Source organism: Engraulis encrasicolus, chromosome 6 (genome assembly GCF_034702125.1).
Source record: "Engraulis encrasicolus isolate BLACKSEA-1 chromosome 6, IST_EnEncr_1.0, whole genome shotgun sequence".
Lineage (NCBI taxonomy): Eukaryota > Metazoa > Chordata > Actinopteri > Clupeiformes > Engraulidae > Engraulis > Engraulis encrasicolus.
In genome coordinates this window covers 45,876,709-45,903,019 of record NC_085862.1, presented here as the reverse complement: position 1 = coordinate 45,903,019, position 26,311 = coordinate 45,876,709, and the positions used below count along the sequence as shown (strand labels likewise).

General features: G+C 45.0%; 1 protein-coding gene across 1 annotated transcript; it reads right to left on the bottom strand.

Annotated features, from left to right (window-relative positions):
• Positions 1 to 4,313: 4,313 nt before the first annotated feature.
• Positions 4,314 to 25,563, bottom strand: LOC134451362 (protein sel-1 homolog 3). Its single transcript, XM_063201778.1, has 24 exons — positions 25,289 to 25,563; positions 23,376 to 23,946; positions 23,031 to 23,157; positions 21,595 to 21,716; positions 21,172 to 21,287; positions 20,739 to 20,803; positions 20,514 to 20,637; positions 20,183 to 20,309; positions 19,586 to 19,723; positions 18,577 to 18,824; positions 17,684 to 17,863; positions 15,705 to 15,827; positions 15,453 to 15,593; positions 14,591 to 14,653; positions 14,137 to 14,301; positions 13,451 to 13,578; positions 11,924 to 12,007; positions 10,809 to 10,890; positions 9,377 to 9,452; positions 8,682 to 8,797; positions 8,213 to 8,340; positions 7,756 to 7,879; positions 7,083 to 7,146; positions 4,314 to 4,995 (listed from the first exon to the last, which is right to left on the bottom strand). Exons 1-24 carry the CDS (start codon positions 25,343 to 25,345, stop codon positions 4,646 to 4,648), a joined length of 3,519 nt encoding a protein of 1,172 aa, XP_063057848.1. The 5' UTR covers positions 25,346 to 25,563; the 3' UTR covers positions 4,314 to 4,645.
• Between the last annotated feature and the right edge of the window lie 748 nt (positions 25,564 to 26,311).

The window sequence follows — 26,311 nt, the reverse complement described above, 5'->3', positions numbered from 1 at the left end:
TTGGGCCCAGAGAAACACATTCAGCTCACACAGGAATGCCATCTGTCATACATGTGCAAAAGCGGAGGGAGGGAGGGAGGCAGGGGCAATTTCCCAGCACTGTTAACCAGAACAAAATTCATGGCATTGCCTTACATTTAGCAGGCACCGCTTTTAAAGTGAGCGACTCCCAAGAACAATACTGTAATATTCACAACATTTTGGTAAGACCTTGTGAAGTACCTAGTTCTGTAGTGAAAACACTGCTTTGACATCCCATTAATGCGACCCCATTTCAAGACTGATATAGTAAGAATGGCAGGGACCACACTGAAATGTGTCAGGTAAGAATGTTTGTAATTTCGTATAAAGAGAAGCTCCCTTAGAGAAGGCAATACTTTTAGGCTTTACCATGAAATTAATGTATACGAATAGTCATGTCAAAGTGAAATCGATTTAAGTTAATTATAATCTTTATCAGTGCTATATATGTAACTATATATTTGAAATATGCTTTGTAAGACAATGTACATACAATACAGCACAAAAGACTGATAATAATTTTGCCACCCCTGAGTGAAACATTAATCTTCACTTCAAACAGTCTCTTAAAAAAGTCTGTAACTAAACACACCTCATTGAGACCTTGAAATTACCTCTCTGTTGAAACCTTATTGGATTTCATCAGATGGCTTCCCGCCAAGGCTATTCACGGTTTACAGATAAAAAACCAGACTGATACAAAAAATAATGGCCCCGTCTTTGAACAACCCAAGGTGACGCACTGTCTGTGCTGAGTGGTCTTTGTTCAGTTTTGCGGCTTCTCTGAGGAGGGAAAAAGCGGAAGACAGGCCTGGATATAGCAGTACCTCCTGCACTGTGATGCGTGTGGCGAAGACTTACTCACGCCCTGTTCCAAGACATTGCTAAATTGTTTGTCAAACATGATAAGGATTCAGACAGTGACTGACTGACTGGTGGTGTTTCTGTTGTTCCGGCTAAATTACCCTTTTCAGCAAAGATGTTGCAGTCATCAGACAGAAAAAAACACAACATCAAAGGGGAGGACTTTGGGTAACACTGGGTATGGAAAAACACTTCAATGCACACACACACACACACACACACACACACACACACACACACACACACACACACACACACGCACGCACACATACACACTGCAAGCCAAACATATAGACACGTGGAAGCCGAAGGGAGCGGGCAAAAAGGTCAGTTGTCCCGGGTCTAGGGAGTAAGGGGGCCCAGCCAAAGCTGTCAGCGTCCCTGCATACAAATACCCCCACTACCCCCAACGCACACACACGCACACGCGCACGCGAACATGTAAATCGGCAAATCGCCGCTCTAACTGGATTGGACTTGTCAAACGCAGGACAATTAGCCATAGCCTTATCATCCAGGTGACTAATAACAGGCACGGCCCTTTAATGGATCACATATTAGGACACAGGGAAGCTTTTGAACAGTAGCAATCTCTCCCACCATCATCATCTATCACCCTTACATGCATGCTGACCATGCTGACATAGTACAAGTATGTCCGTTGGTTTATCTCGTTGCTCCACTCCTCCTCCACCTCTTCTTCTTCTTCTTCTTCTTCGGAGGTCATTGGACACTGTCCATTGACCGCGCCACGACACGCCACCACGGCAAAGCGTGGTGGTGTCACTGACTGTCACGACCACCGAGACGCCACATTCACTTTTGCCGGTAAAGAGATATGCATCTTCCAGCGATACAGAGCCCTGTGACATTTTAATTTGACAGCTAAAGGATGGCTGTTGCTGTGTCCTTAAATATATCACAATGTTTCGGAGCTCGAGTGCTATTATTTTTCTCATCTTGCAGTTGGGGGGTTGATGGGGCAGGGGAGAGGGGAAAGCGGAGAGGGGGCTTAACACACCGGCGCAGGAGCTATATGGATGGAGAGCCCAAGGTCTGCTCAATCGACGGGCACATTTGGCTCGCAATCGTGTCAAGAGCTGGGAATTGTCGCAGCTCTGCGGTGTGAAGCCCGCACTGTAAACAGCAATCACCACTGTTTTGACCCACGTCGTGTAGACTTTAGTAAATTACACCTATCACTGTTTTTGTCACATCAACAGAGGCCACAATTACAGTCAAACTTGCTTTTCCAAATATCTCCCCAGACACATAGATACTATGAGTCATTTGTTATGCTTTGGGCTAAATGTCATCTTTCCCTAAATCTCCACTATCTTACACCAGTGCTTCTTCTTTTCACAGCCTCTCTGAATCTGCACAGAACGTTTTACAGTTACTTCAACAGTCAAATATCACATTTATAGTGTTGGCCATACTTTCTAAGTGGTGAATCAACACTGGAAAAATGTACTGTGTCTGAATTCATATTATGAAATGGACTGGAGGTCTTTACTGATGTGTTTGAGGAACATGTGGCATATTGCATATCTTGCTGCACTGTTTTTTTTGCATGGGCATTCTGTGATTGGATATACAGTATACGGTATGTTCTTCTGTGTATAGTGACACCCTGTCAGTTCTGTTAGGAGCACACAGGATGTCAATGTTTCTAGTACATCCGGAACAAAGTGGCGATCAGCAAACCAAGAGCTTGTTGCAATGCCAGCAGGCTGTGTCTTGTCGAGTCTTGATGAAGAGGTCTTCATATCTCAAACAATATAGGCAATAGCTCCCAAAACACACAGCGGAAATGAACTTTTACACTAACAAATAACACACACATGCTGTCCCTCTAGCTCCACTTTAAAATTCCTTTAATTGGATCTAGCTCTACTGCAGTGAAACTTTTGTTACAACCCTGCCTCACTCACAGCCTCTAATGTGAACTTGCAAACTCACTGTGTGAATTAGCCTTGTGAAATTGTCTCATCTTAAAATCCTTTTAAAAGACGTGTGTTTCGGGAGAAAGCGAGCAAATGACTTCTTAGCGCACCACTAGTGCACGGCTGAATTAGCTTCTTCCACTTCTCCTTCACTGCCCATTTCACCCCAAACTAATTGCCCATCATCCTCGGGGGTAGTGGGCCAATGCAGCAGCAGCAGCATGCAACATCCAGCAGAGAAACACTTGCCATCCGCTGCACTGGCGTGTTAAAACAATATTGCCAAATAAATACGATAGTAAGTGAAAAAAAAAATAGTCTACAGTTTTCACTTTAGGTTGCTGTGCCGTCGTCATATGATGAATTTACATAGCAACGCATGCAGGTGCTTACATTCACCAGTAGATGTCACTTATGTGAAGCAGAGAAATAAATAAAGAAATAAGTCAAGCCTCGCTCGCTCTCCCCAGGGCCTGAAACATTGTTAAAACACCAGGTGCTTGGCTCCAAGCACTCGAAGCACGGCGCTGCTCTAAAACAAACAAACGCAGGAGATACAGTACTGTACTATCTCTCTTTCTCTCACTCTCTATGATGCTGTGCAGTACACAACTTCTTTTGAGCAACTGCTTTCTGTTCCCCTGGCTGTCAACAACGAACAAAAAACCTTCAAAACACAGGCACACCGCTAGTACTGGCAACAGGCGTGGGAGAGGGATGGGGGGGATGCGTGAGCAGTGAATCACTGATGCTCATCAGCAGTCATCTTATATGTGCATGTTTAAGCAGCATGTGTGTGCCATACACAACACCTCTGAGCAACAGAGTTCCAAGGAAGAAGAGAGATGCAAGATAGAGATGTTAGTGTCAGCCTTTGTTGATGTGTGAATGCAGTTTCTGCCATCTTGTGGTTTATTAATGATAATACATTTTTTAAAGATTCCGCCAGTGGGGGTGGAAAGTATATTTCAAAGAAAGTAATGCTTTGCACTACAGACTGGGAAAGAAAAGATTTTTCCCAAACAAACAGTGCAATATGTGATAATTGTAATGTTATTTAACAAATACCCGAAAAAAGCTAAGTAAAGTCATTGTAAAGATTTAATCTTCAATTTCTTTTATTTCTTTTACCACAGACAACCACTTTATATCCAGGTATTATTTTGTAGCAGTGGTGACATTCATTTGGCCGTTAGCTTGTGCATGTACGGTGCTCTCGCACCAAGGCTGACATGAACCGCGGGGAAGAACAGGGGGGTCAAGTTCATGAGCATACAACTCTGGAGGCCACACACCACATGCCACCACCTACCGCCCCACTGTCCTATCCTTCACCCCCTTATCCATGTCCCCTGCCGTTCCCTACCCCCCTACACCCATGTCCCCGTCCCCGTCCCTGTCCACCGCTACCCCCTGTCCCTTATGCTTTCATCCCTCCCCATCACTCCATTCTCTCCCTGTCCACAGCTACCCCCACCCTACCCACCCACTAAACACCTATTCTCCTGTCCCTTTTATCACATCCAACCCACCCCCCTCGTCAGTAAACCTTTTACCTCCTACCCAATCCAATTCCCATATTACCGTGCCATCTCCAGGCCCTACCCACACATTTTCATGTGCCTTGTCCCTACCGAGTCTTTCTACCCACCCCTTGTCACTGATTCTCTGACACCCTTATACCCCTATCAAACCCGTTCCCCATTCCCCTGCCACCCTTATGTTTCCAGTTCCAAATTCCATCCCCCCTGCCACCCTCTCCTACCCTCACCACCCACCATACCCTACCCAAACCCATTCTCTACAGTGTGCCATCAGAGCAGGTGAGAGAGCAGCATAGTGCTGAGGGCGCACAGACACACGCCGGCCACCGTGACCGCCATGTCGATGGCCTCCCCAAGTGCCCGCTCTCCTTCGTGATGCAGCCCTTGCTCTCTCTCCCGCCCTCGCCCTCCCTGCCGGAGCCGGAGCCGCGCCGCACCTGCCTGCATGGCCTCGCGTGATGGATCGGCTCGTGGCGATCCCATTTCTCTTTGTGATGCGCCATCCATTGCGGTGCTCTGCTGCCTGTCAGCCGGACGGACAGGTGCTGCATCTCCTGACCCGGCAAATGTGCCGTCTCCGCCGCCGTCGCCGCGCCGCAGAGCGGGGAGAGACGCATGCCCTGGAGAGAAAAACACACACGTAGAGACGGTCACACATATTCACAAACACACACACACACATATATTCACACATATTCACACACACACACACACACACACACACACACACACACACACACACACACACACACACACACACACACACACACACACACACACACACACACGCGCGTACAGTAGTTACGAACACATACATATTCACACAGAGTCACAAACACACACACACATAATCACACACACACACACACACACACACACACACACACACACACACACACACACACACACACACACACACACACACACACACACACACACACACACACACACACACACACACGCACACAAATGCACACGCACATATTCACACACAGTCACGAACACACACACTCACACATAATCACACCCACACACATTAACGATACATATTCATGCAGATGCAGCATACACATACTGTATTCACAAACACACACATAGGAAACGTGAGGATACGAATACTGTATGTGAGTACACACACATGCTCAACAAATATACTATACACACAGGAGAATATACACATGACACTCACACAGAGACAGACAAAAACACACACACAATGCATGCACACATACAGTACACAGACACGCGCGCGCACACACAAAGACACACGGGCATACAGGCACATACACACACACAAACACACTCACTCAACGCACAAGTGTGTTGAACCATACTGTATGCTAGTACAAACTCACAGGAACGAATGCACACACACACACACACACACACACACACACACACACACACACACACACGCACACACACACACACACACACACACACACACACACACACACACACACACACACACACACACACACACACACACACACACACACACTGTGGGGAGATAGTCTTCTCACACATGACTGCTTGGCAATGCATTCAATCAAGTCTGCTCATTAAGATACTGTGTCTTATTGCCTGAACACTGCAATACCTATGTGTCCTTCACTTGCACAGAGAATAAAGTATGAGTTTCTGCTCAGAGTGCACCGGGCACACACACTTCATCACCCACACTACACAAACACAAACACAGTATACACTCACCTCATAGGGTGTGTTTCTTTGTCTGATTTGCATATCATTTGCCGAGGTTTTGATGTGTTTAACTTCCAAATGTGTTTTTTTTCTTTCCCAGGGAACAGCGTTGCATTCTCCTCCTCTGTCTTTCCAATCTGTGCACACAATTTCCTTTTTTCTTTCTCATTCTCGGGTAGTGCGGAATGGCTCACAACGGGGCTAATCTTTTATTGAAAAGGGAACTCTCCAGTAAAAAGAAAGTTTTTTGAGGCTGTATGATTGGACTTTGTGTGCCATCTACTGCTTATTAAAAATGGATCACAGGCAACTTTATGGTACCGTCAGTCTTTTCTCCCACCTCAATATTTCAACTTCTCTCACCATCACTTACCATATTTTTATGTCAGAGAAAAAAACAACTCAATACAAAAATAAAACCTGACAGACGGTGCCAAAACGTGAGCTGCTGGCAATGTTAACATGGAGATAAATAAATGTTCATAGAATCCTAGGCTGTTTGTACTTGTCAAATCCAAAGTCAAACTAGTGGGTGAATGCACATGTTTTTCCCCTTGTATCCTAGCACAACACAGTGTAGCAGAGAAATATGTCATGCTTGCAACTAAATGAAATCTGACAACAGGAAAAAACACTTTCATGTTTTTTGTTTGTTTGTTCACCAGGTACCATTTGAGCTAATTTTGGGAAATTATTTTCCCCTCTCTATATAATGTGAAAGAGGGACTGTCAGGGAAAGAGGGACTGTCAGGGAAACTTGGAAATTAATGTCATGAGCATTTGTGTAGCTTGCACTGTGCATAGTGCCAATGAAAGCAGGGGTGTCGTGCAGGGGGTAACGTGTGACTGAGTCTCCAAGGCCCCATGTTCAGCATATAGTCCGGTTTATGAAGATATATGGCTGGGGGGGGGCTGGGGGGTGGGGTGCTCCATTGGAGCTGATTTTACATAGGGCCCAAAATTCGCTGCCACGCCCCTGAATGAAAGCATATATCCTACTCACCTAATACAATCTGTCCAATCACATAAGCCACAGCGATGAGCAGTCCTCCGAGCATTCCATAAGCCTGTAGAAAGCACAAATCACGCAACAAACTAAAGATGAACATTCACAGTCACGGCACTTTGAGAAATCTGCAGTCAATCGCTAACCCATAAACAATACCTAAAAATAAACGCCCTTGCTTATGTGCAACATGGCATACATTGTGTATACAATACCCATACTCAGGAAAACTCAAAACTGATTTTGCCAATTAAACTTGATGTATATTTCATGTGAATGCAGACGTGGCATTCATAATTCAATGGAAACTTCAATGGATCCAATGGTTTCCTGTCCTGTTTACACATGAACTGCGTAAGTGCAAGTTCTGTTTTGTGCCTTGTTGATAATTTTACCTTTCACTTCCCGAGTTAAGTTACATGTGATTCACTTTAGCGTTACGTGTCTACAGTATGAGGCGATAAGGTGTAGTTAGAGTAAGGGCCGCTGACAGCTTTAGCTGGGCCCAGGACAAAGTCATCAGAAAGGGCCCCCCATCCAATACATACAATGAGATGAAAACCCAATTTTGGGTCTCCTGTCTCCCTGGGCCCGGGACAACTGACCCCCATTTCCCCCCCTGTCGGCTTCCCTGGTTAGAGTACACGTCTGTGCTTATGATATAGCCTACCAGCGTTAAGTGCAGTGGTGTGTGGGTCAAGTCTCTCCATGCCATCTGGACGCTGACGCGCAGTAAGGACAGAGCACAGGGACTTAAAGCCTCCTCTTCCTGCTCCTCTCCCAGCTCCACGCATCTGATGGAAGGAAAAGGTTGAGAAGGACTACACTGTCAATATCCATAATGTGTGCCTTTGCTACCACTTTTAACTGTAAATCCTGGTTTTAAATCTGACTTCAATGTTATCGTGACATTTTACAGACATACTGCGAAAAGTGCTTCGGGGGTATGGGGGGGTAGTGGAGGGGGGGGGTGGGGAATGGTGGCTGACGCCACTTTTCACTGTAAATCCTGGTTTAAATTTGACTTCAATGTTAACGTGACATTTTACAGATATACTATCAAAAGTGCTTTAGGGGAGGGGGGGGTGGCGAATGGTGGCTGACACAAACAAGTACACATCATAAACCTTTGTAGCAGATGCATGACGATGGCACCGTTTTCGAATCTCCTCTCAGCAGGGACCCCCATTCTATCCAGAATGCTCGGGGGAATATCCTGGCCTTCCTCTATCAAAACTGCCAAATTGTATATGCCCTAGAGAGAGAAACCGGGGGAAAAAAAACAATGAACTACTTTTTAAAGGAACCAAATGATGTGTGCGTGTGTGTGTCTGTGTGTGTGCGTACGTGTGTGTATGCAGGCATGTGTGCCTGCGTGTTTGTTTGTTTGTGTGTGACTGCAATACACAAATCTTTCAGTTCCGCAAAACAACACGCAAAAAGACCTCATTCTGACAGAAACTCATTCAGTACAGAAAAAATGTATGCAGAGGAGTTAATTATTTACCGATTATTATGACTAATTTACATGCTAATAGTTTTATTGGGCTTTAGAGAGAGGCGGGCGGGCGGGCATGCCAGAGTGTGTTACTGTACCTGAGGGCTGCCGGCTAGTGCAGCTCTGCTGTACATCTCCATGGCCAACTGTGTGCTGTCAACATCGGTCAGTGAGTCAAGATTTTGGACATACCAGTCTCCCATCTTTAATAGGCCTGCATTAGGAAATTTTGTGTGTGCGTGTGTGTGTGCGTATGTGTGTGTGCGTGTGTGTGTGTGTGTGTGTGTGTGTGTGTGTGTGTGTGTGTGTGTGTGTGTGTGTGTGTGTGTGTGTGTGTGTGTGTGTGTGTGTGCATGAGTGGGTGTGTGATGGTGGGGGCGTGTATATGTGTCAGTGTTGTGTACACAAGCATTTGTGTGTTAGTGTGTGTATATGTGTATATGTGTTTACGTGTGTGTGTGTGTGTGTGTGTGTGTGTGTGTGTGTGTGTGTGTGTGTGTGTGTGTGTGTGTGTGTGTGTGTGTGTGTGTGTGTGTGTGTGTGTGTGTTTGTGTGCGTGTGTGTTTGCATGTGTGTGTGCGCCCGCATGTGTATGTGTTGTGAGCATGAGAAAACATAAAGAAGATCAAAGAGAAAAGAGAAGAGAAAGCTATCTTTAATCATCTATATATATGCTCTCCCTCTCCCTCCATACGGTAAAGCTAAAAGTCCTTGCCATACAGGGGCAGGCACATACATCATTTATTCAGACCGGGGTTGCAGCAATATTGCACCAAACAAGTGGCCTACCTACCGGAGTGGTGAGGGGCGTAGTTAGAGATGGAGTGCTTGTAGTATCGCCACTGACAAGCGCTGCTGTGGTTCAGCTCCTGTTGCATGAGGAATGGAGACACATTAGGAAAAGGTGTACATGTGTGTCTATGTGTCTATGTGTCAGTTTTGTGTGAATGTAGTATGTGTGTGTGTGTGTGACTGTGTGTCAGTTTTGTGTGCATGTAGCATGTGTGTGTGTGTGACTGTGTGTCAGTTTTGTGTGCATGTACCGGTAGCATGTATGTGTGTGACTGTGTGTCAATTTTGTGTGTGTGTGTGTGTGTGTGCGCGCGTGCGTGCCTGTGTGTGTGCACCAATCTGCCCTCGTCAGGCCACTGCTATTGGAGCACACCAACAACGTGGGGCCCAAATCCTGGACCCTGCATATTTTGACCCCTTTTTTTAGGGTAGTTTTGTTGTTACTGGTAAAAGTAAAAGTGCTTGTAATATCGCCGCTGACACACGCTGCTGTGGTTCAGCTCCTGTTCCATGAGGAATGGAGACACATTAGGACACGGTGTGCATGTGTGTTTATGTGTCTAGGTGTCAGTTTTGTGTGCATGTAGCATGTGTGTGTGTGTGACTGTGTGTCAATTGTGTGTATGTGTGTGTGTGTGTGTGTGTGTGTGTGTGTGTGTGTGTGTGTGTGTGTGTGTGTGTGTGTGTGTGTGTGTGTGTGTGTGTGTGTGTGTGTGTGTGTGTGTGTGTGTGTGTGTGTGTGTTGGCGGGACTGTAAATGCTTCGTTGTGTGTTTGTATGCATGTGTGTGCATAACATGTGTGGGCACGATAGTGTGTGTATATTTCTTTGTGTGTGTGTGTGTGTGTGTGCGTGTGTGCGTGTGTGTGCGTGCTGCGCCAGTCTACCCTCGTGAGGCCACTGCTTTTGGAGCCACCAACAAGGTGGGGCCTTCACTCCATGTGGGGCCCAAATCCTGGAACCGATATGTTTTGACCCCTTTTGCTGGGGTATTGGGGTTTTGTTGTTACCGGTAAAAGAAAAGTGTAATAACATTTCCTCACTGGTTACCGTTAGGGATTGTTTTGGTTTGGGCACAGTTTAGCATTCTTTAGCTATTGTTAGGATTAATATGAATGGAAGTCAATGGGAGGGCCCCACAAAGATATTAAGGTGGGGCTGGGGCTGGGGCTGGGGCTGTGTGTGTGTGTGTGGGTGTGTGTGTGTGTGTGTGTGTGTGTGTGTGTGTGTGTGTGTGTGTGTGTGTGTGTGTGTGTGTGTGTGTGTGTGTGTGTGTGTGCGTCAATCGTTTCTGTGTGTTAATGTCTCATGGTCTTTGCGTGTGTTTCAGTGTGTGTTTCAGTGTGTGTGTGTGTGTGTGTGTGTGTGTGTGTGTGTGTGTTTGTGTGTACGCGCGCACGCGAATGTGTGCATGCACATTTTGCCCCACTGACCTCACAAAGATGCCCAGCGTTGCTCTGTGCCACCTCCAGTCCAGTCTCTGCCAGCATGGCGTGCCTCACGAGTGCCTCTCGTCTGCACCACCACAGCACAATAAAAACACACAAAATGGAGGTTAACAAATTGTGTCCAGCCAAATCCACCCCTCATCAATCTATCTTCCTCCTTCCTAACCCCCCACCCCCACCCCCCAATGGAAAATATTCACCCTGCATACACCACCAGAGCCTGTTGAGAGCACTGGCACATCACAATAAAAACACACAAAATGGATGTCAACCTCGCCAACAGCTGTTAGGTCCAGCCAAATCCCTTTGCTCCATCCATCTAATGTATCCCCCATCCTGCCTCCATTCTTCTAGCCACTGGAAACAACACACCCTACTGTGCGTACCTCACCACAGCTTGTTGTATGCACTGCCAAATCACAATAAAAAAGGGACTGTTGAGATCCAGCCAAGTCCCATTCATCCATCTAGAGCCCCCCCCCCCCCCCCCATTCTTCCTACTGGAAATTCACAACATCCTACATGCAGTAGACTGTACTTCAACAGAGCCTGTTGTATGCACTGCACTCCAACACATAATGGAGGTCAAACCAGCTAAGTCCAGCCAAACCTAAAACCATACTCCTCCATCCATCCATCCATCCATCCATCCATCCATCCAGCTCTTCTCCCCCTTCTCCCTCCTCCTCCCCACTGGACATAAGCCACCCCGTCACAGCCTGGCAGTCCCTATCTGGCGAGGAAATGGTGTAGATAATTGAAATTGGAGCATTTTGGGGAAGAGAGAGTAAAAAAGAGAGGGAGAGAGAGAGAGACAGACAGACAGACAGACAGAAAGAAAGAGAGTGAGAGAGTGAGAGAGAGAGAGAGAGAGAGAGAGAGAGAGAGAGAGAGAGAGAGAGAGAGAGAGAGAGAGAGAGAGAGAGAGAGAGAGAGAGAGAGAGAGAGAGAGGGAGAGAAAGAGGAAGAGGAAGAGGAAGAGAGAAGGAGACTACATATTGGGAGAAGAAGAGTGGAGAAGAAGGAGCGAGAAAGACAGAGGTAGAAATCAGAGAAAGGCTCTGCTGTGCTGTGCTCTGCTGTGCTCTGCCGTGCCTCACCGAGAGCCCTGGAGATAGGCTTGGAGGGCCTTCCTGTTGGCGTATCCCAGGTGTCCGTTCTGCTCGCTGATCCTCTTCAGCAGCCTGGATAACCAGAGGAAATGAAGGCTAAGTGAGCCGTGACCGTCCGTCCACAGAAGCAGACGGGACCTGCCAACCAGCCAGCAACCTCTCTTGTATTGCTCGTTCAATCACTCGCTCACTCACTCACTCACTCACTCACTCACTCGCTCGCTCGCTCGCTCACTCACGTGCCGGGTCACTCACTCATTTCCTCACTCAAACTCAGGGGATGCTTGCTCACTCAATCTCTCACTGAATATGCCACGCATGCACTGCAGCACATACACCAGCTTGGCAGCCAACTCGCTAGTTCACACGTTTACACACTCACTCACACACTCACTCGTACACTCACTCACAAACGCCCACTCACACACTCAGTCACTCACTCTCTCACCCAAACATTCATTCACTCAATCACTCTCTTGCTCACCCAGTATCCCCTTCCTCGCTCGTTCGCTTGCTCACTCACTCACACACTCACTCGTCCACTCACTCACATTCGCCAAATCACAGACTCAGTCACTCATACTCACCCAAACATTCACTTACTCAATCAGTCACTTGCTCACCCAGTAGCTCATTCCTCGCACGCTCGCTCACTCACTCACTCACTCACTTTCCTGGAGACTCTCTTGTTCACTTAGAAAATGTGAATGAGTGAGTGCGGGATAGATTGGCCGCCAAAGGCAATTCTGGGCCAGGCGTGCAGCTCCTAGCTCACATCTACTTTTAGCTAATGTAGTAGTACCTGCCTCACCACTCGCACCCTCACTTACTTACAGGGTCACTCGCCCCCTTGCTCTCTCTCGTTGACTTACAGCTTGCCTGGTGGCTCGCTTGTTCACTCAGTGAAGTGAGCGAGCGAGTGGCGGAGATACACTGGGTTATCTGGGCAGGCGTGCAGCATATGGCCGTGGCCCACATCTCTACTTCCATCTAATGTAGGATCTTCTTCACCATTCACTCACTCGCTCACTCACTCTCTCTCTCTCTCTCTCTCTCTCTCTCTCGATCCCTTCTGGCTCACTTATTCCTCTCCCACTCCTCCCTCCATCACCCAGACACTCACTTGCTCAGTCCCTCGCTCATTCACTTACTCTTTGAGGTCGCATCGCTTGCTTTAGCTCGTTCGCTTGCTCACTCCGGAAATGTTAGTGAGTGGCAGAGATAGACTGACCGGCCGGGCGAAGCCGAAGCGAGGCGAGGCGAGGCACACCACCACTACCGCCACACATCACGCGGCTCACATCTACTCGCTAATGTGGTACGATATCAGAGGCACTTTAATGCAGTCAATATTTCATGTGGACGCTATGCAATATAGATAGGGATCGCCCTGGGGCAGAAGGGGGAAAAAAAATCCAGCCAGGCAGCAAGGCGGTGGCTGGAGACTTGAGACGTGCCCCATGGGTATTTTTATATATACTTCTGTCCTATTTTTTCTTGTGTGGAATCGCTCACATCACGGCTTTCTCCAGGTCTCGTGTGACACCTGGCAGAGTCCCGGTGCTGAGGTAGTTGGCGGCTTCGATCGTCCCGTCCACGTGACCGCCGTAGGAGGAGTTGAGGAAGCACTCGAACGCGGCCGTCTGTTGGAATGTCGGAGTTGAGTTGAGTTGAGTTGAGTTGAGTTGAGTTGAGTTGAGTTTGCGCACAAAGCTTTTTTAAATACAGTTGCCGACATGCTATATGAACAGCATATCCTAATAGACAAATGGAATGGGCAATTTACTACTTGCAGTACTAATGTGAATGTTTAATTAAAACTTTTTTTAAAAGCAACACTCAATGTGGACCAAAGTCGCAAAGTAAGTTTGGTGGACCGTAGTGTCTCTATATACTTCTCTACATTAAAAAAAATGCAGTGTTAACTCAATATTTAACTAAGAATTAGAAGAATTAACATCTTCCAGATAGTATTTGGTCCCAAAGTACTGCTGAATTAACACTGCATTTTTATTGTGTATGAGAGCCAATTTAGCTTCCAAACAGCAGTACAACGAAAAACAAAAAAAACTTAACATTGCTTTAAACACGAGCCCCACACCCGAGTTAAACATTGATTAAAATGTGCAATAGCGTTGAATCCAGGTGTTAAAAATCAAAGCTGAGCTCAGTTCAAAGTCAAGGTAAACGCCATGTCTCACCTCATTCCGGATAGGGTGGCCTTGAAGGTAATAGACCCCCATATTGAAGACGGCATCGCCGCTGCCACTTTGGGCCGCCAGCCGGAAGTACCTGAGTGCTGTCTCGTGGTCCTTGGCAACCGTGCTGTAGTACCACCCCAGCCCATTCAGAGCCTCATCACTGCCCTGGAGATCAAAGATGCATTAGAGAGGCAATGCAGTGTCATTTTCAAAATGGCAATGTTGAAGAGCTTGATGCATTTGAAATTCAAGTTCAAAGTATGTCTCACAACAACTCTCACTCTTACAAGTATATGTATATAAAGTAGCCTACTGTAGATGGTCACACACACACACACACACACACACACACGCATGCGCGCACACACACACACACACACACACACACACACACACACACACACACACACACACACACACACACACACACACACACACACACACACACACACACCATAGCAGCTGCTTCCTCCATGAGTTGAAGTCCTAAAGTTATGTTCTTCTTCACCCCGTGGCCCTGTGCAACATGAGAGGGAAGACAAATTAGTAAATATGGTAAATACAGTACCCTCTGCCTTTCCAGACTTTTCAATTCGCCCAGTCCCATCAATGCAGCCACATCCACTCACCACAGGCATACACTTAATGGATGGTAAACATGCATAAACACTGTTTACATGGCCTTTAAAAATACATTCAGATCATTAATGGTAAAGAGATGCAAATGTAACCTACTTTTTTCTCCCCCATTTGCTGCTACACGTATAGGTTATGTACCTACCACTGCAGCACTGCGCTTAAGGGATAACAAAATAAAGTAGTGTTGCGTCTTGTGTTTTGAGATACGAGTACGAGGTGGGTGGTCGGAGCTTATTATGCGCATTAAAGTGCATTATAGCGTTATGTTTATTATGAGCAAATAATTATGAGGGGGTTTGTTTTTCCCTTAAAGAAAAAGTTAAGAGTATACTGTGTGAATAATTCTGTTAGTTTATGCATGTATTTACTTATTTGTTTATTTGTTCATGTTACTCATGTAGTTTCTTTTACTTATTTGGCAGCCATGGCTCAATGGGTAGAGTGCTGGCCTTTAGATCAGAGGGTTGCATGTTCAAATCCCACCCTTACCAGCACCTCCATCCATGGCTGAAGTACTCTTGAGCAAGGTACCTGACCCCACATTGCTCTAGGGCCATGTAACCAATACCCTGTACCTAAATAACTATAAGTCGCTTTGGATAAAAAGCGTCAGCTAAGTGTAATGTAATGTCATTTCATTTGATTTCATTTAACTTGATGCGACAGGCGTGGCATACCTTGAGCAGCAAGATGGAGTAGTCATACACGGCTTTGGCATCCGTCATCTGCATGGCGCTTTGGGCGAACCATCGCGCCGCGCCCCCCACGTCCTTAGGCACGCCGTTGAGTCCCCAGAACAGAACTTTGGCCAGGTGTTTCTGTCACAGAGAAAAGTGCGTCACCACCATGTGTATGTATGTACGTGTATGTTTGCTCGCCACGTCCAAACGGACGGCAGGCAGACCCACCGCAGACACTACAGCTGCTACCTGAGCCTCGATGTCCCCTCGCTCAGCTTGAAACGTGATGTACTGAATAACATCGTCTGTCTCGCCCATCTGCGTCTCCAGCTCGCCCTCGTCACTGATGTGGATGTGCTCGGTAGCGTATTGCTAGAGAGGACAAGAGAAAAAAAAATCAGTCAGGGACGGATGTTTAGTGGTATGCTACAAAAACAAATGGGTGTGTGAGCAAGGCAGTGTAGCGTTACGCTACTAGTGCAGAGTTACGGAGCGGAATGGCCTCTTTTTCAAACGGTTGCAGCCCTCGGAGGGGGCGCTGACAGATTTTGCTGGGCCCGGGACAAAGTAATCTGAAAGGGCCCCCTTCCCAATACATACAATGTAATGGGGACACAATTATGGGGCCCCTATCTCATTGGGCCTGGGACAACATACCCCTTTGACCCCCCACCCCCCCACCACGTCGGCGGCCCTGGTCGGAGGGGTCTTTGAGCCAGACAATTTTGGATGAGGCCCTGTCAGATTTGAAACATGCTGATTCAGTTGTGAAAGTCATGCCACAAAAAAATACAGATATTTACGAAATAATATAGGATGGTATTGGAATAGGAGTCAGCACACTGTCAAAAATTGGGGCATTTTAAAAACTCAGCAAGCGAGGCAAGGAAAGGCAAGGCAAGGCAAATGTACTCTCGTCTCTTCTTCATTTCCCATGAGCATCTCACGTCTATTCACACACTGACAGATTATCGACATAGCAGCAGTCATCGGCAGTACTGCTTGGGTACCCCATTCACTTGGCTGACTGAATCACAAGCCAGAATTCTTTCCCCACACGTCTTCTTCCCATAGAACAGTTTGGGGAGAATTGCCCCCAAAACACTATTCATGAATCAAATATGTTTCGTTGAGAAGTAACCAAAAAATGGGTCCAAAATAAGCAACACGGCATAGTGAAGGGGAAAATGCATTGCTGGAATCCATGCAAAAGCAGAGCATTTAAAACAAGACCCTCAAGTATTTGCCGCTAGGTACTGGTCTTCGGCATGTCTGTGGAAACTCAAAAACATAAACTCTATTCGGAGACTGAAAACTTAAACCATAAGCCTCAAATATTTGATACTGTGTGATGCCGTTAAGTTTGCCTACGGACACCCATCCTCAACTTGCATCAAGCAAACACACAGCAATGTTAGCTAGGGTGGTGTCACATGCAGTGCTTGAAGTGGAAAAAAAGAGGTGCAGGAACCATTCCAGTTTTTTTCTCTTGCCACTTCTAAAAAGCGGCGCACGAGATAAGTTGTGCCGGAACGCTGATGATGAAAATTATGAGGAAGGGAAACTGAGTTCCCCTGAGTTCCCCTGAGTCCCCGTCCTCCCCCTCCCCCCACTTCAAGCACTGGTTACATGAAATATAGTCACATCTGCAGAGAGGACAGATCAATGATGACCCATGCTGTAAAAATGCTGTGTTAATTCAATGCTTGCAGTACTCTGGGACCAAATACATTGTAGAAGATGTTAAAACAACTCCCTAAGTGTTGGATTAACACTGCATTTTCTTACTGTGAGAGAAAAACTCAGCCCCCCCATCCCCACTCCCTCTTTCAGCCTGAGGGGCTCTTTTGCTTCACAGACAAAAAAAAACTTTCATTTTGCATCTCTGGCCAAGCAGAACAAACAAAAAACAAACCTTCTTTTGTATACTCTTGAAAATATCTCAACTGGGAATCTTCGTCTCTTTCTATGTAAACACAAGAATTATTTGCCTGGCGATGTTAAGGAAACTGGATGCTTTTTGGAAGGTAATCATGCGAATCACTATGTGTTGTTCAAAATATAAAAATAAAAATACACCACATACCTATATAAAAGCATATACAAACTGCAATATGGAAGCTTTATATTCTGTATCTCTGTATCACAGACCCTATAAACCTTCGTATAAACCTCTGTCAAGAACAACCACAAAGCATACCTTTTGTGCACTTGTGAAAAGCTCTCACCTGGGCATCGTCAACTCTGTCTCTGTCGACACTAGTTTGCTTGGCGATGTTGACGTAGTAACTGTAGGCCAGGGCAGGGTCTTGGGCAAAGCCTTCAAGGCCATACATATGCTTGTAGCCAAGGTGCAGCAGCGCTAGTCTGTCATCTCCAGAAGCTCCGAACAGGCTGTACACATGACCCTGGCAAACAAGAAAACAACTCAGTTAGATCCACTGCTGAAGGCACTCCCTAAAAACACAGCATTTCGCTTGGAAAATATGGTACAACAATCAGGTAGTTAATAGAAACATCTAACAAATCAACCATTAACAATTGTCAACACCATGACAACAAATGTTTTAAATTCTATGGGTCAGTCCTAATCATGATGAAATCAGTACTGGTCAATAAAGAAAAAAGGACTGTGGTCAATGTATTTTGCCATATTCTCAAGCCCTAGATGGGATGTATGATGTTTGGTTTACATTGTGATAAACTTAGCATTAGAGTTTTGGGTACAGCTAGTACTGTAGTAACCCTCAGGAGTAGCTAGTGACTGGAGGACATAAAAAACAGGTGATTGTTCAGCCCAATCTGTTCTTGCAAAATGCTGTGTTTTCAGGAGTCCCAATCATAGCATCCTAGAAATTGTGGCCAAGCACAATCAGCAGAACAACATGCAGGGACACAGCTGAAAGATATTCACTGCCAGTAGCTGTTACAGTAGCTTCAAAAAGCTTTACAAAAAGAAATAAAGTAAGACAGAAAGAAAGTAAGACAGAAAGAAAGAAAGAAAGAAAGAAAGAAAGAAAGAAAGAAAGAAAGAAAGAAAGAAAGAAAGAAAGAAAGAAAGAAAGAAAGAAAGAAAGAAAGAAAGAAAGAAAGAAGGGCAGATCACAGATCATCAGTGTACCTGCTGAAGGTCCACAGGGACCCCAAAGCCTGCCAGATGAACAGTGGCCAACAGCAAGGCGGCCTGGTGGTGGCCCAGGCAAGAGGACACCTTGAGCAGAGCCAAGGGTGAGAGCTCGGGCCGGAGCTGGAGTGGCTGGAGCTGGAGCTGGGGCTGGGATCCAGAGTCCTCCCCTTGGGCCATTCTGCCAACCGCTTCTTCAAAGAGACGGCTACCCAGGGCCAGAGCTGCCACGCTGCCCCACTCCCCTTGAGTGCACACACACACACACACACACACACACACACACACACACACACACACACACACACACACACACACACACACACACACACACACACACACACACACAGACACACACACACACGCACGTGCACGCACACACACACAAACCACACATATGCACACACAAAACACACACACGCGCCAAGCACGTTCAAACACACACACGCGCACACGCGCGCCCGCACATATGCATGCACACGCACGCACACACACACACACACACACGCACAAATGCATGAGCCATAAGTCAAGATCAGTTTGTTTGAGGATATACTGTATTATGTTACAAGCGCTGCATTGTGTTATGTGGTATACATACTCTGAAGGAAAGCTTAATGTTATTAAGTGCACTGGTTGTCAGAGTGGCTTACACTACAAAGGCACTCATGGCCTGACAAGTCTTGAGCATGGTAGCTGCTTAGTATGCATAAAGGATACCGCTGCTATGCAGTTTCATAATGACAGAGCCAGTGAGAAAGTACATTTAAAAGTAATAGTAAAAGTTTTTTTTAATTCTTTCTGTGTGTGTTTGCGCTATCACTATGTCACTTTGGGGTTATTTGACTTTTTTGCTCTGTTGCTTGATGGATTAGCCGCTAACATTTTGGCAGTGAGCAGTTAATCCTAGCACAGGGAAACCTTGGAAGAGCACCAACCAAAAGTCATATAGTATCCTCTCTAATATTATCAGACGCAGTGGTGCCAGGTTGGCTTACATGGATACCTGACACGATGTCTTCCTGAGTCACTATCAGCTTGAGTGCAGGCCAGTATTTCCGATGTGAGTCCCACTCCAGTACCTGAGCGCAGGTCATTTGACCATACCTTCTCATCTGAGCTGCATAGTACGAATAACAGACATCTGAAAGAGACAAAAAGCATTTCATTATAACACTAAGCAGGGCTCTAAATTAACTTTTTTCATCATTGGCCAAAATGGCTAGTATATGTTAATCTTACTTGCCAAACATACACTCACTAATTGGTCATAGTGGCTCTAAGTTGTTCTTTTCTACCAGCCAAACGGAAATTTCACCAGCATTTGGCTGGTTGGGTGGTGTTAATTTAGAGCCTTGATACTAAGCATTTTGCACAGTAAAAAAAATGCAGTGTTAATTCAACACATAGAGAGTACTCTGGGACCAAATAGAATCAAGAAGATGTTAAATCATATGGAGTGTTGAATTGTTGAAGTGTTGAGTTACCACTGCATTTCGTACTGTGCAATACCTAATGATCTCCTTGTGAACTATTGTATCCTTTAAATATACAGCATAAAAGAGAATCGGGGATTTGTATTTTCTGAACAAAAAAGTATTACCCAAGGCGTCTCTGTGAACTACAAGTCCATCCATAAATTCGTCTATCACCAGTCTCACTTCTTCACACTCCCAGTGTGCCTTGTCTAGCTCCTTAAGTGTCTTTGCGGGGTGAAGCGGGTTGATAACCTGCATATGAAGCAAATATTTCAGTCTATATAGTTTTATTTCACTGAGGTGGTGGTGTCGGTAATTTCAGGTCCCAATCTTTTTATGTGTTCATAGTACGATTACATTACATCTCATCAGCAGGAATCAAGACTGTCTTCAGCAATGACTAGCTAATTGAATTTGTTGACGATGGAGAAGCGATCGAGGGCCTTTAGTGCTCACCTCTGTAGTTCCTAGACGGTAATAACGCACGGGTCCAACATATCCAAAGAAGCCAGTCATGAATCTGCTCCCCCCTATGACCAAGTATCCCGATGTGTCATTGCACAGAATGTCCTCTTCAAAGCTGCAAATCAATACATCCATCTCTCATTTATGCTTTCATTAAGCATACAGTGAAACACAAAGTATCTCATGGGACTTTTTTCCTCTTATAATAATACTTACTCATACACGTGCACTGCTGAAACCATTGCCTCTGAGACTGTTTTATAATTTACTTGAAGTTTCACCTTGAAAGGCAAACATCATATATTTATCACATGCCATGCAAAAATTATTAGCTAGCTGTGATATATCCAGAGAAACCATTACAGTCAAAAACAGAAGAGGTACACGACAGAATTAGGAACACTCAAAGTAGAGAGAGAATGGAGCACAGAGCAGGGGAAGCATATGAGGCTTTCGAGTTTAAGAATTCTAAAGGCGAAGACAGGTAAAATAAATGTCATTAATTTGCTAAGGCTGAACGGCGGGCTGGACAGGTGTGATTTTATGGGCTTTAATGGCCTTCGCCGTGGCAAGAAAATGGAGTTCGAAATTAACAGACACCCCTGTTTAATGAGAAAAAGGTTCCAGAGCACTGAGTATGATGGAGTACCTGGGTGTATTCAACGTAGCAGTCTAAACGAATCCAAGTCAGGATGGGCAAGGAGGTGTAGGCTGTGAAGGCTTTCTCCACTCTGGAGCCTAATCGTACCTGAATCACTATGTTTCCTTCAAAACATATACATACAAGTCCACAACCATCAGAATGAACATACATGACTGCATGACTTAATGAAAAAATGACTGAAAATGGAAATATGGGTATGGGAAGTGTTTTAAATATATCTGTAAATTGAAAACTCATACAGATAAACAGATAATTAAACATTCAACAGTTCAAAGTTCCATGCACAGCTCCTAGGTGCTGATAATTAAACATCACAAGAGAAGTGCGTGTGTGTGTGATGGAGGCACAGGAATGTACGTATACAGTTCAAAGCTACTCCCATGTGAGTTCAGAAGTGGGTATGCATACCTGCGTTAGTAAGCATGATCAGGGGTGTGCCAAAGCTGTTCAGTTCATCAACATGCTTCATGATCGCACAGCGCATTCCACTACACCAGTTTAACAGGTATATCCACACTGAGATGGCCATCCTGTGAACAAGAAAAACAAACCATCTGAATATCTTTAGCTTAGCCTGCCTACCCCCTCAGGCACAGTGTCCTAGACACACCAAGATGCTGAATTCCACAGAGGTTACACCTGTCACTAAACCGTCACCCTGGCAACAGCATAATGGGACCGATGGGCACAAATTATATAAATAATGTCTGGGACTTACCATTTTTTAAATAAAAAAAACCTCGGGCAAAGATCCGGCATGATGCAATTACAAGGTGACCTGGATAAACTGGGAGTGACAGAAGTCATCATTTTCGGGGTGAGTTCACCCTATGTCATTGTGACACAGTGCTGTCTATTTACATAACGTGTGCTACGATAGATGGGCAATATAGGACAGAATTCAGTTTTATGTATCAGTCCATGTGACCTTTGTTACAGTACATGAAATGGCAAATACCATAATAAAAACATAAATAAAGGTGTTGAAAGGGATTTTTATACAAATCCACCGGGTTCCATGAAGATGTGCAGAATATGCAGAATGATGTGCCATTACATTATGTAAGTTATAAGATTCTATATATGGGAAATGGTTCTTAGGAGCCTCCGATGTTAATGGGCCATGCTATATTACAGCTACTGTATATCGGTGTCATATATGCGGGACCATACTATGAGCACAAGCCAGGATTTCCCCCTGCACTTTATTGAAGATGACCATCCTAACAACAGACCCCACCTTCACTAGGTCCCCTGAAAATATAACTTAATTGTATCACAAATGTAATTTCTAACATTTCTTTACATAACATGTCATGTTTCATGTGAAACTGCATATCATTAAAATTATGTAGGGGGCGGGGTAAGACTGCCTCAAGGGCTGTAAACGGCCCTCGAGACATAAGTTCCCCACCCCTGTGCTAGTTCTTTAAATAACTATTGCTGCAACAGTTCTTGGAAGCACTGAGAAAAAAAAGCTTCTTTTATGACATTGCTCTGAAGGAATCGCATTGGCCCAATTATTCCATAGAGTGCATGCATAATATAACTCATTTAAAATGAAGATTAAAAAGAAAGGTAACCAAATGAAGTAAAGCAGCAGACCAAGTGAGATAAAAAGTATACGTCTAGTGTGGGAGTTAGTATTCTGCTGGGCAGCCCCTACTGGGCGAGATGCTTCTTTTCGGCACGGCAGCACTGTCTGTCTGTCTAATGAGAGCGGTGCATCGGGGACCAGCTCTCACAAAAGACACACTCTCAGTGCCAGTGCCCTGTTTGAGATAGGCGCTTGCCCGCCGCCAATGAAAAGGGAGTTAAGATGATTAATGTAATTTCGAGCAGACCTTGGATGCTCCACGTTGTGGTATCGAGCTGTCTCCAGCTCCCCGTTGACAAATGGCTGGAAGACGCGAATGACCCCGTAATGTTCTCCGGTGCTCACCATAGGGAACTCCATCAAGTCCACCGCATCTAAAAATCATTCAGAGGCAAAACAAATAAAAGAAATAAATACATCTTGCAACAAAAAAATCAGCATATTATTGAGTTAAGTTCTACGGGTAACTGCATAATGACAATGAAAAAGTCTTGAATATTGTGGAATAGCGTCGGAAATGATTTAGTAATTCAGTGCAAAGTCTAATGCTTGTGTTTTTCTAGAGCTCTGTGGTGAGCCATTTGATTGGCACCTGTCTCATAGGGACACTGCTGAATTCTGCCTTCAGCCAGCTGCCACAGTAACTCAGTCCCCCATGATGTGCTGCACGTGGCTGGTGCCTGAGCTGGCCCATCAACAGGCAGAACCGTGCGGAGCAGCAGCTTAAACGTGTGTGCCAGCGATCCGTGGTGGTACTCTCCATCCTTTGCATGGCTCTCGGTTGCATCCTGTGTGCCGATGTCGGCAAGCCAAGCCCGTATCACAACCTCCTTGTTGGCATCGCTGAAGCGTGTGTGAAAATGGTGGTTCTGTTTATGCACCACAAAGGGGGGCAGCTTCACTGGCACCATTCGGACCCTGGGGTTGCCCAGGTTTTTGACACTGGTCCATGTCCTTCTGAAGACCAGCTGCTCGGTTTTGTGCGGGGTGGTGAGCACGACCTCTAGTCCGACCCTGCAGGCCTTGGGGCACTGGTAGCGGACACGTGCTGTGCTATTTCTCGCCACCACCTCAGGTACCGAGTCAAACTGCACAAAATAGCGGTCCTCCTCCCCATAACCTGTTTGTGGACGTGTGATGGGAGGAAGCAGCTCACAGGCAACCTGTGAAGAACAGGAAAAAACAGATGGATGATCAGTTAATAATGTGACTGAACTCTACTATGCAAGGCCTGTAATACTGTATATTTTATGATACACTACACTATAACCTCAAGTGATATTATTACATTATTACATCATGATTATGATATTATGATATGCATGCCCAAGGAAATAATACAGTAGGCCTGCATGTAATGCAATTACCAATGGCAATAGCGATAAAAATTTGTATAATGGACAGTATCAGTTTCAATCAAACGTCAAAACATTACTAAATAGGCTTTTTGGCACATTAGGAACGTAGCTAAGATTAAAATTTAGTATCTAAACAGGATTTGGATAAATTAACCCATGCTTTTATTTCCTTTAGAGTTGGCTATTGCGAAACAAATAGATAGGCCTTCTCCAAAAGTCTCTGAGACGGGTGTAACTTATCCAAAATGCTGCTGCTAGAACTGAAAACAAAACAAAGAAAATAAAAGAGATCGTATCACTCCAGTACTTCGATCACTGTGCAGGCTTCCAGTGAGGTTTAGAATTGAGTTTAAAACCCTTTGGATTGTCTATAAGTTACTAAATGGCCTAGGCCCTATAGCAGATGTGAAAGCAATATCATCCTTAAAGATGTCTTCAATCTTCAGAGTCTTCTTTTCTGGTTGTGCCTAGGGTAAAATCCAGACAGGATGAAATGGCATTTATCTATTATGCTGCCAAATGCTGGAGCCAGATGCCTGTTCAAATTACAACTCCCCCAACAGAGTCGTGTTTTAGAAAGAAATTAAAACAGCTTTACTTTCATATTACCAAATGAATTGTATTGCGATGCTGGTGTAAACAATCAGAGGTGATTTTTTTTTTTTTTTTTTTTACAACTGCTGCTTCTGAATATGAATAATTGATTCATGTCTCCCTATCTACATAACCCATGGTAAAATACATGTGGATGCCCATCTCTTAGCTTCCTCTATCATTGATGTTGCTCTTATCACAAGCCTTGGCCTACTGTGGGTTAGTCCTATTGCCAATTTACGCATAGGCTATCCGGTGTAATTGACAGGCGTTCCTAAATTTAAATGACAGAGTTTGGAGTAGAGCAGCTCTAGTATTCATCATTTGAGAGCGTCAGCAAAGATGGTCAACCATCTCTGTCGTCAGACTATTGCCACTACGTTGTAATAGCACGTGTAATTAACCCTACATTTTATGTAATTTACTGTTTACAAATGCGAGACCCGGAAATAAACAGCAGTGAATTATCGACAGAATTATCGCTGACATTGTTGGCGTAATGTGACACATTGTACCAGAAAGGATTATTGCGTGATATAGCATAATATCTTACCAAAGAAATAAGCGTCGTGAAGCTTATGAAGAGGCAGAAACTTGGTGAAACTTTCATTTTGTGTCGAGAACAAACGTGAACTTCCTCTGTTGTCACCTTATCCGCGCGTTAACAAGGTATCATGCAATTCTCTGTTGCTCTAGACGCCATTGAATGCTTAACAGGTTATTGCCTGACAAACAACTGAACTCAATTCCTTAACTCGACATTTGTTGATAAGCTACATTTAACGTGACAAGCCAACTTGTGTCACACTGGTGAGTAGAAGCGCACTCTTCCGCTGGAACGTGGCATGTGCGCGCGCCGCGACACAACTGTCACCTGGAGTTCAAAAGCCACCTTCTGCACGTGTGCAACATTGCAGCACGATTCATCCCATCCTACTGCAACAGCAGTTAAGAGAAAACGCAATATTTAATGCTGGGTGCTGCACAGTTTAAATGTAAATTGTGTTTTTGTTTCAATCAAAATCACTAGATGCAGCACTTGTCCATGCAGGTGCATAAATTAGATAGTAGGCCAATGGGAAGCGCCACAAGCAAGAACCTGCTAAAATATATTTAAATAAATAAATAAAGGCCTCAGTTTATATGCTTGCTGTACTGAGTCTCTTTTTTCGCTTCACTGAAACACAGCTGTCTAGTCAGTCATATCTCAGTTTGAAGAGGGATAGTGTTACATAGTCACTAAACTCATTGGGGGAAAGGCCTTTATAAAAACAAAACATCCATCAAGTGCCTTGCTCCAGTAGCCTAAACCATTCAGATTTGACAACAGTGTCAGAGATCTTGGGAGAGCTGAAAAATATAGACCATATTTCTGGAAAGCATAAAGGGACGCTGTTATAATTAAGACAAGGATTTGCTTGTTAGCTCTGTGTTGAATTGTTTGGATTGTCTCAGGGCAACCGATTAGTCAGCTTTTGTTCATTAAATCAAAAGGTTACACCAGTCTTTTGGAGGTGACACCTTACTGCTGGCTGTTTACAATGCATCCTTGTTAAATATAATTATTGCCCTGGGT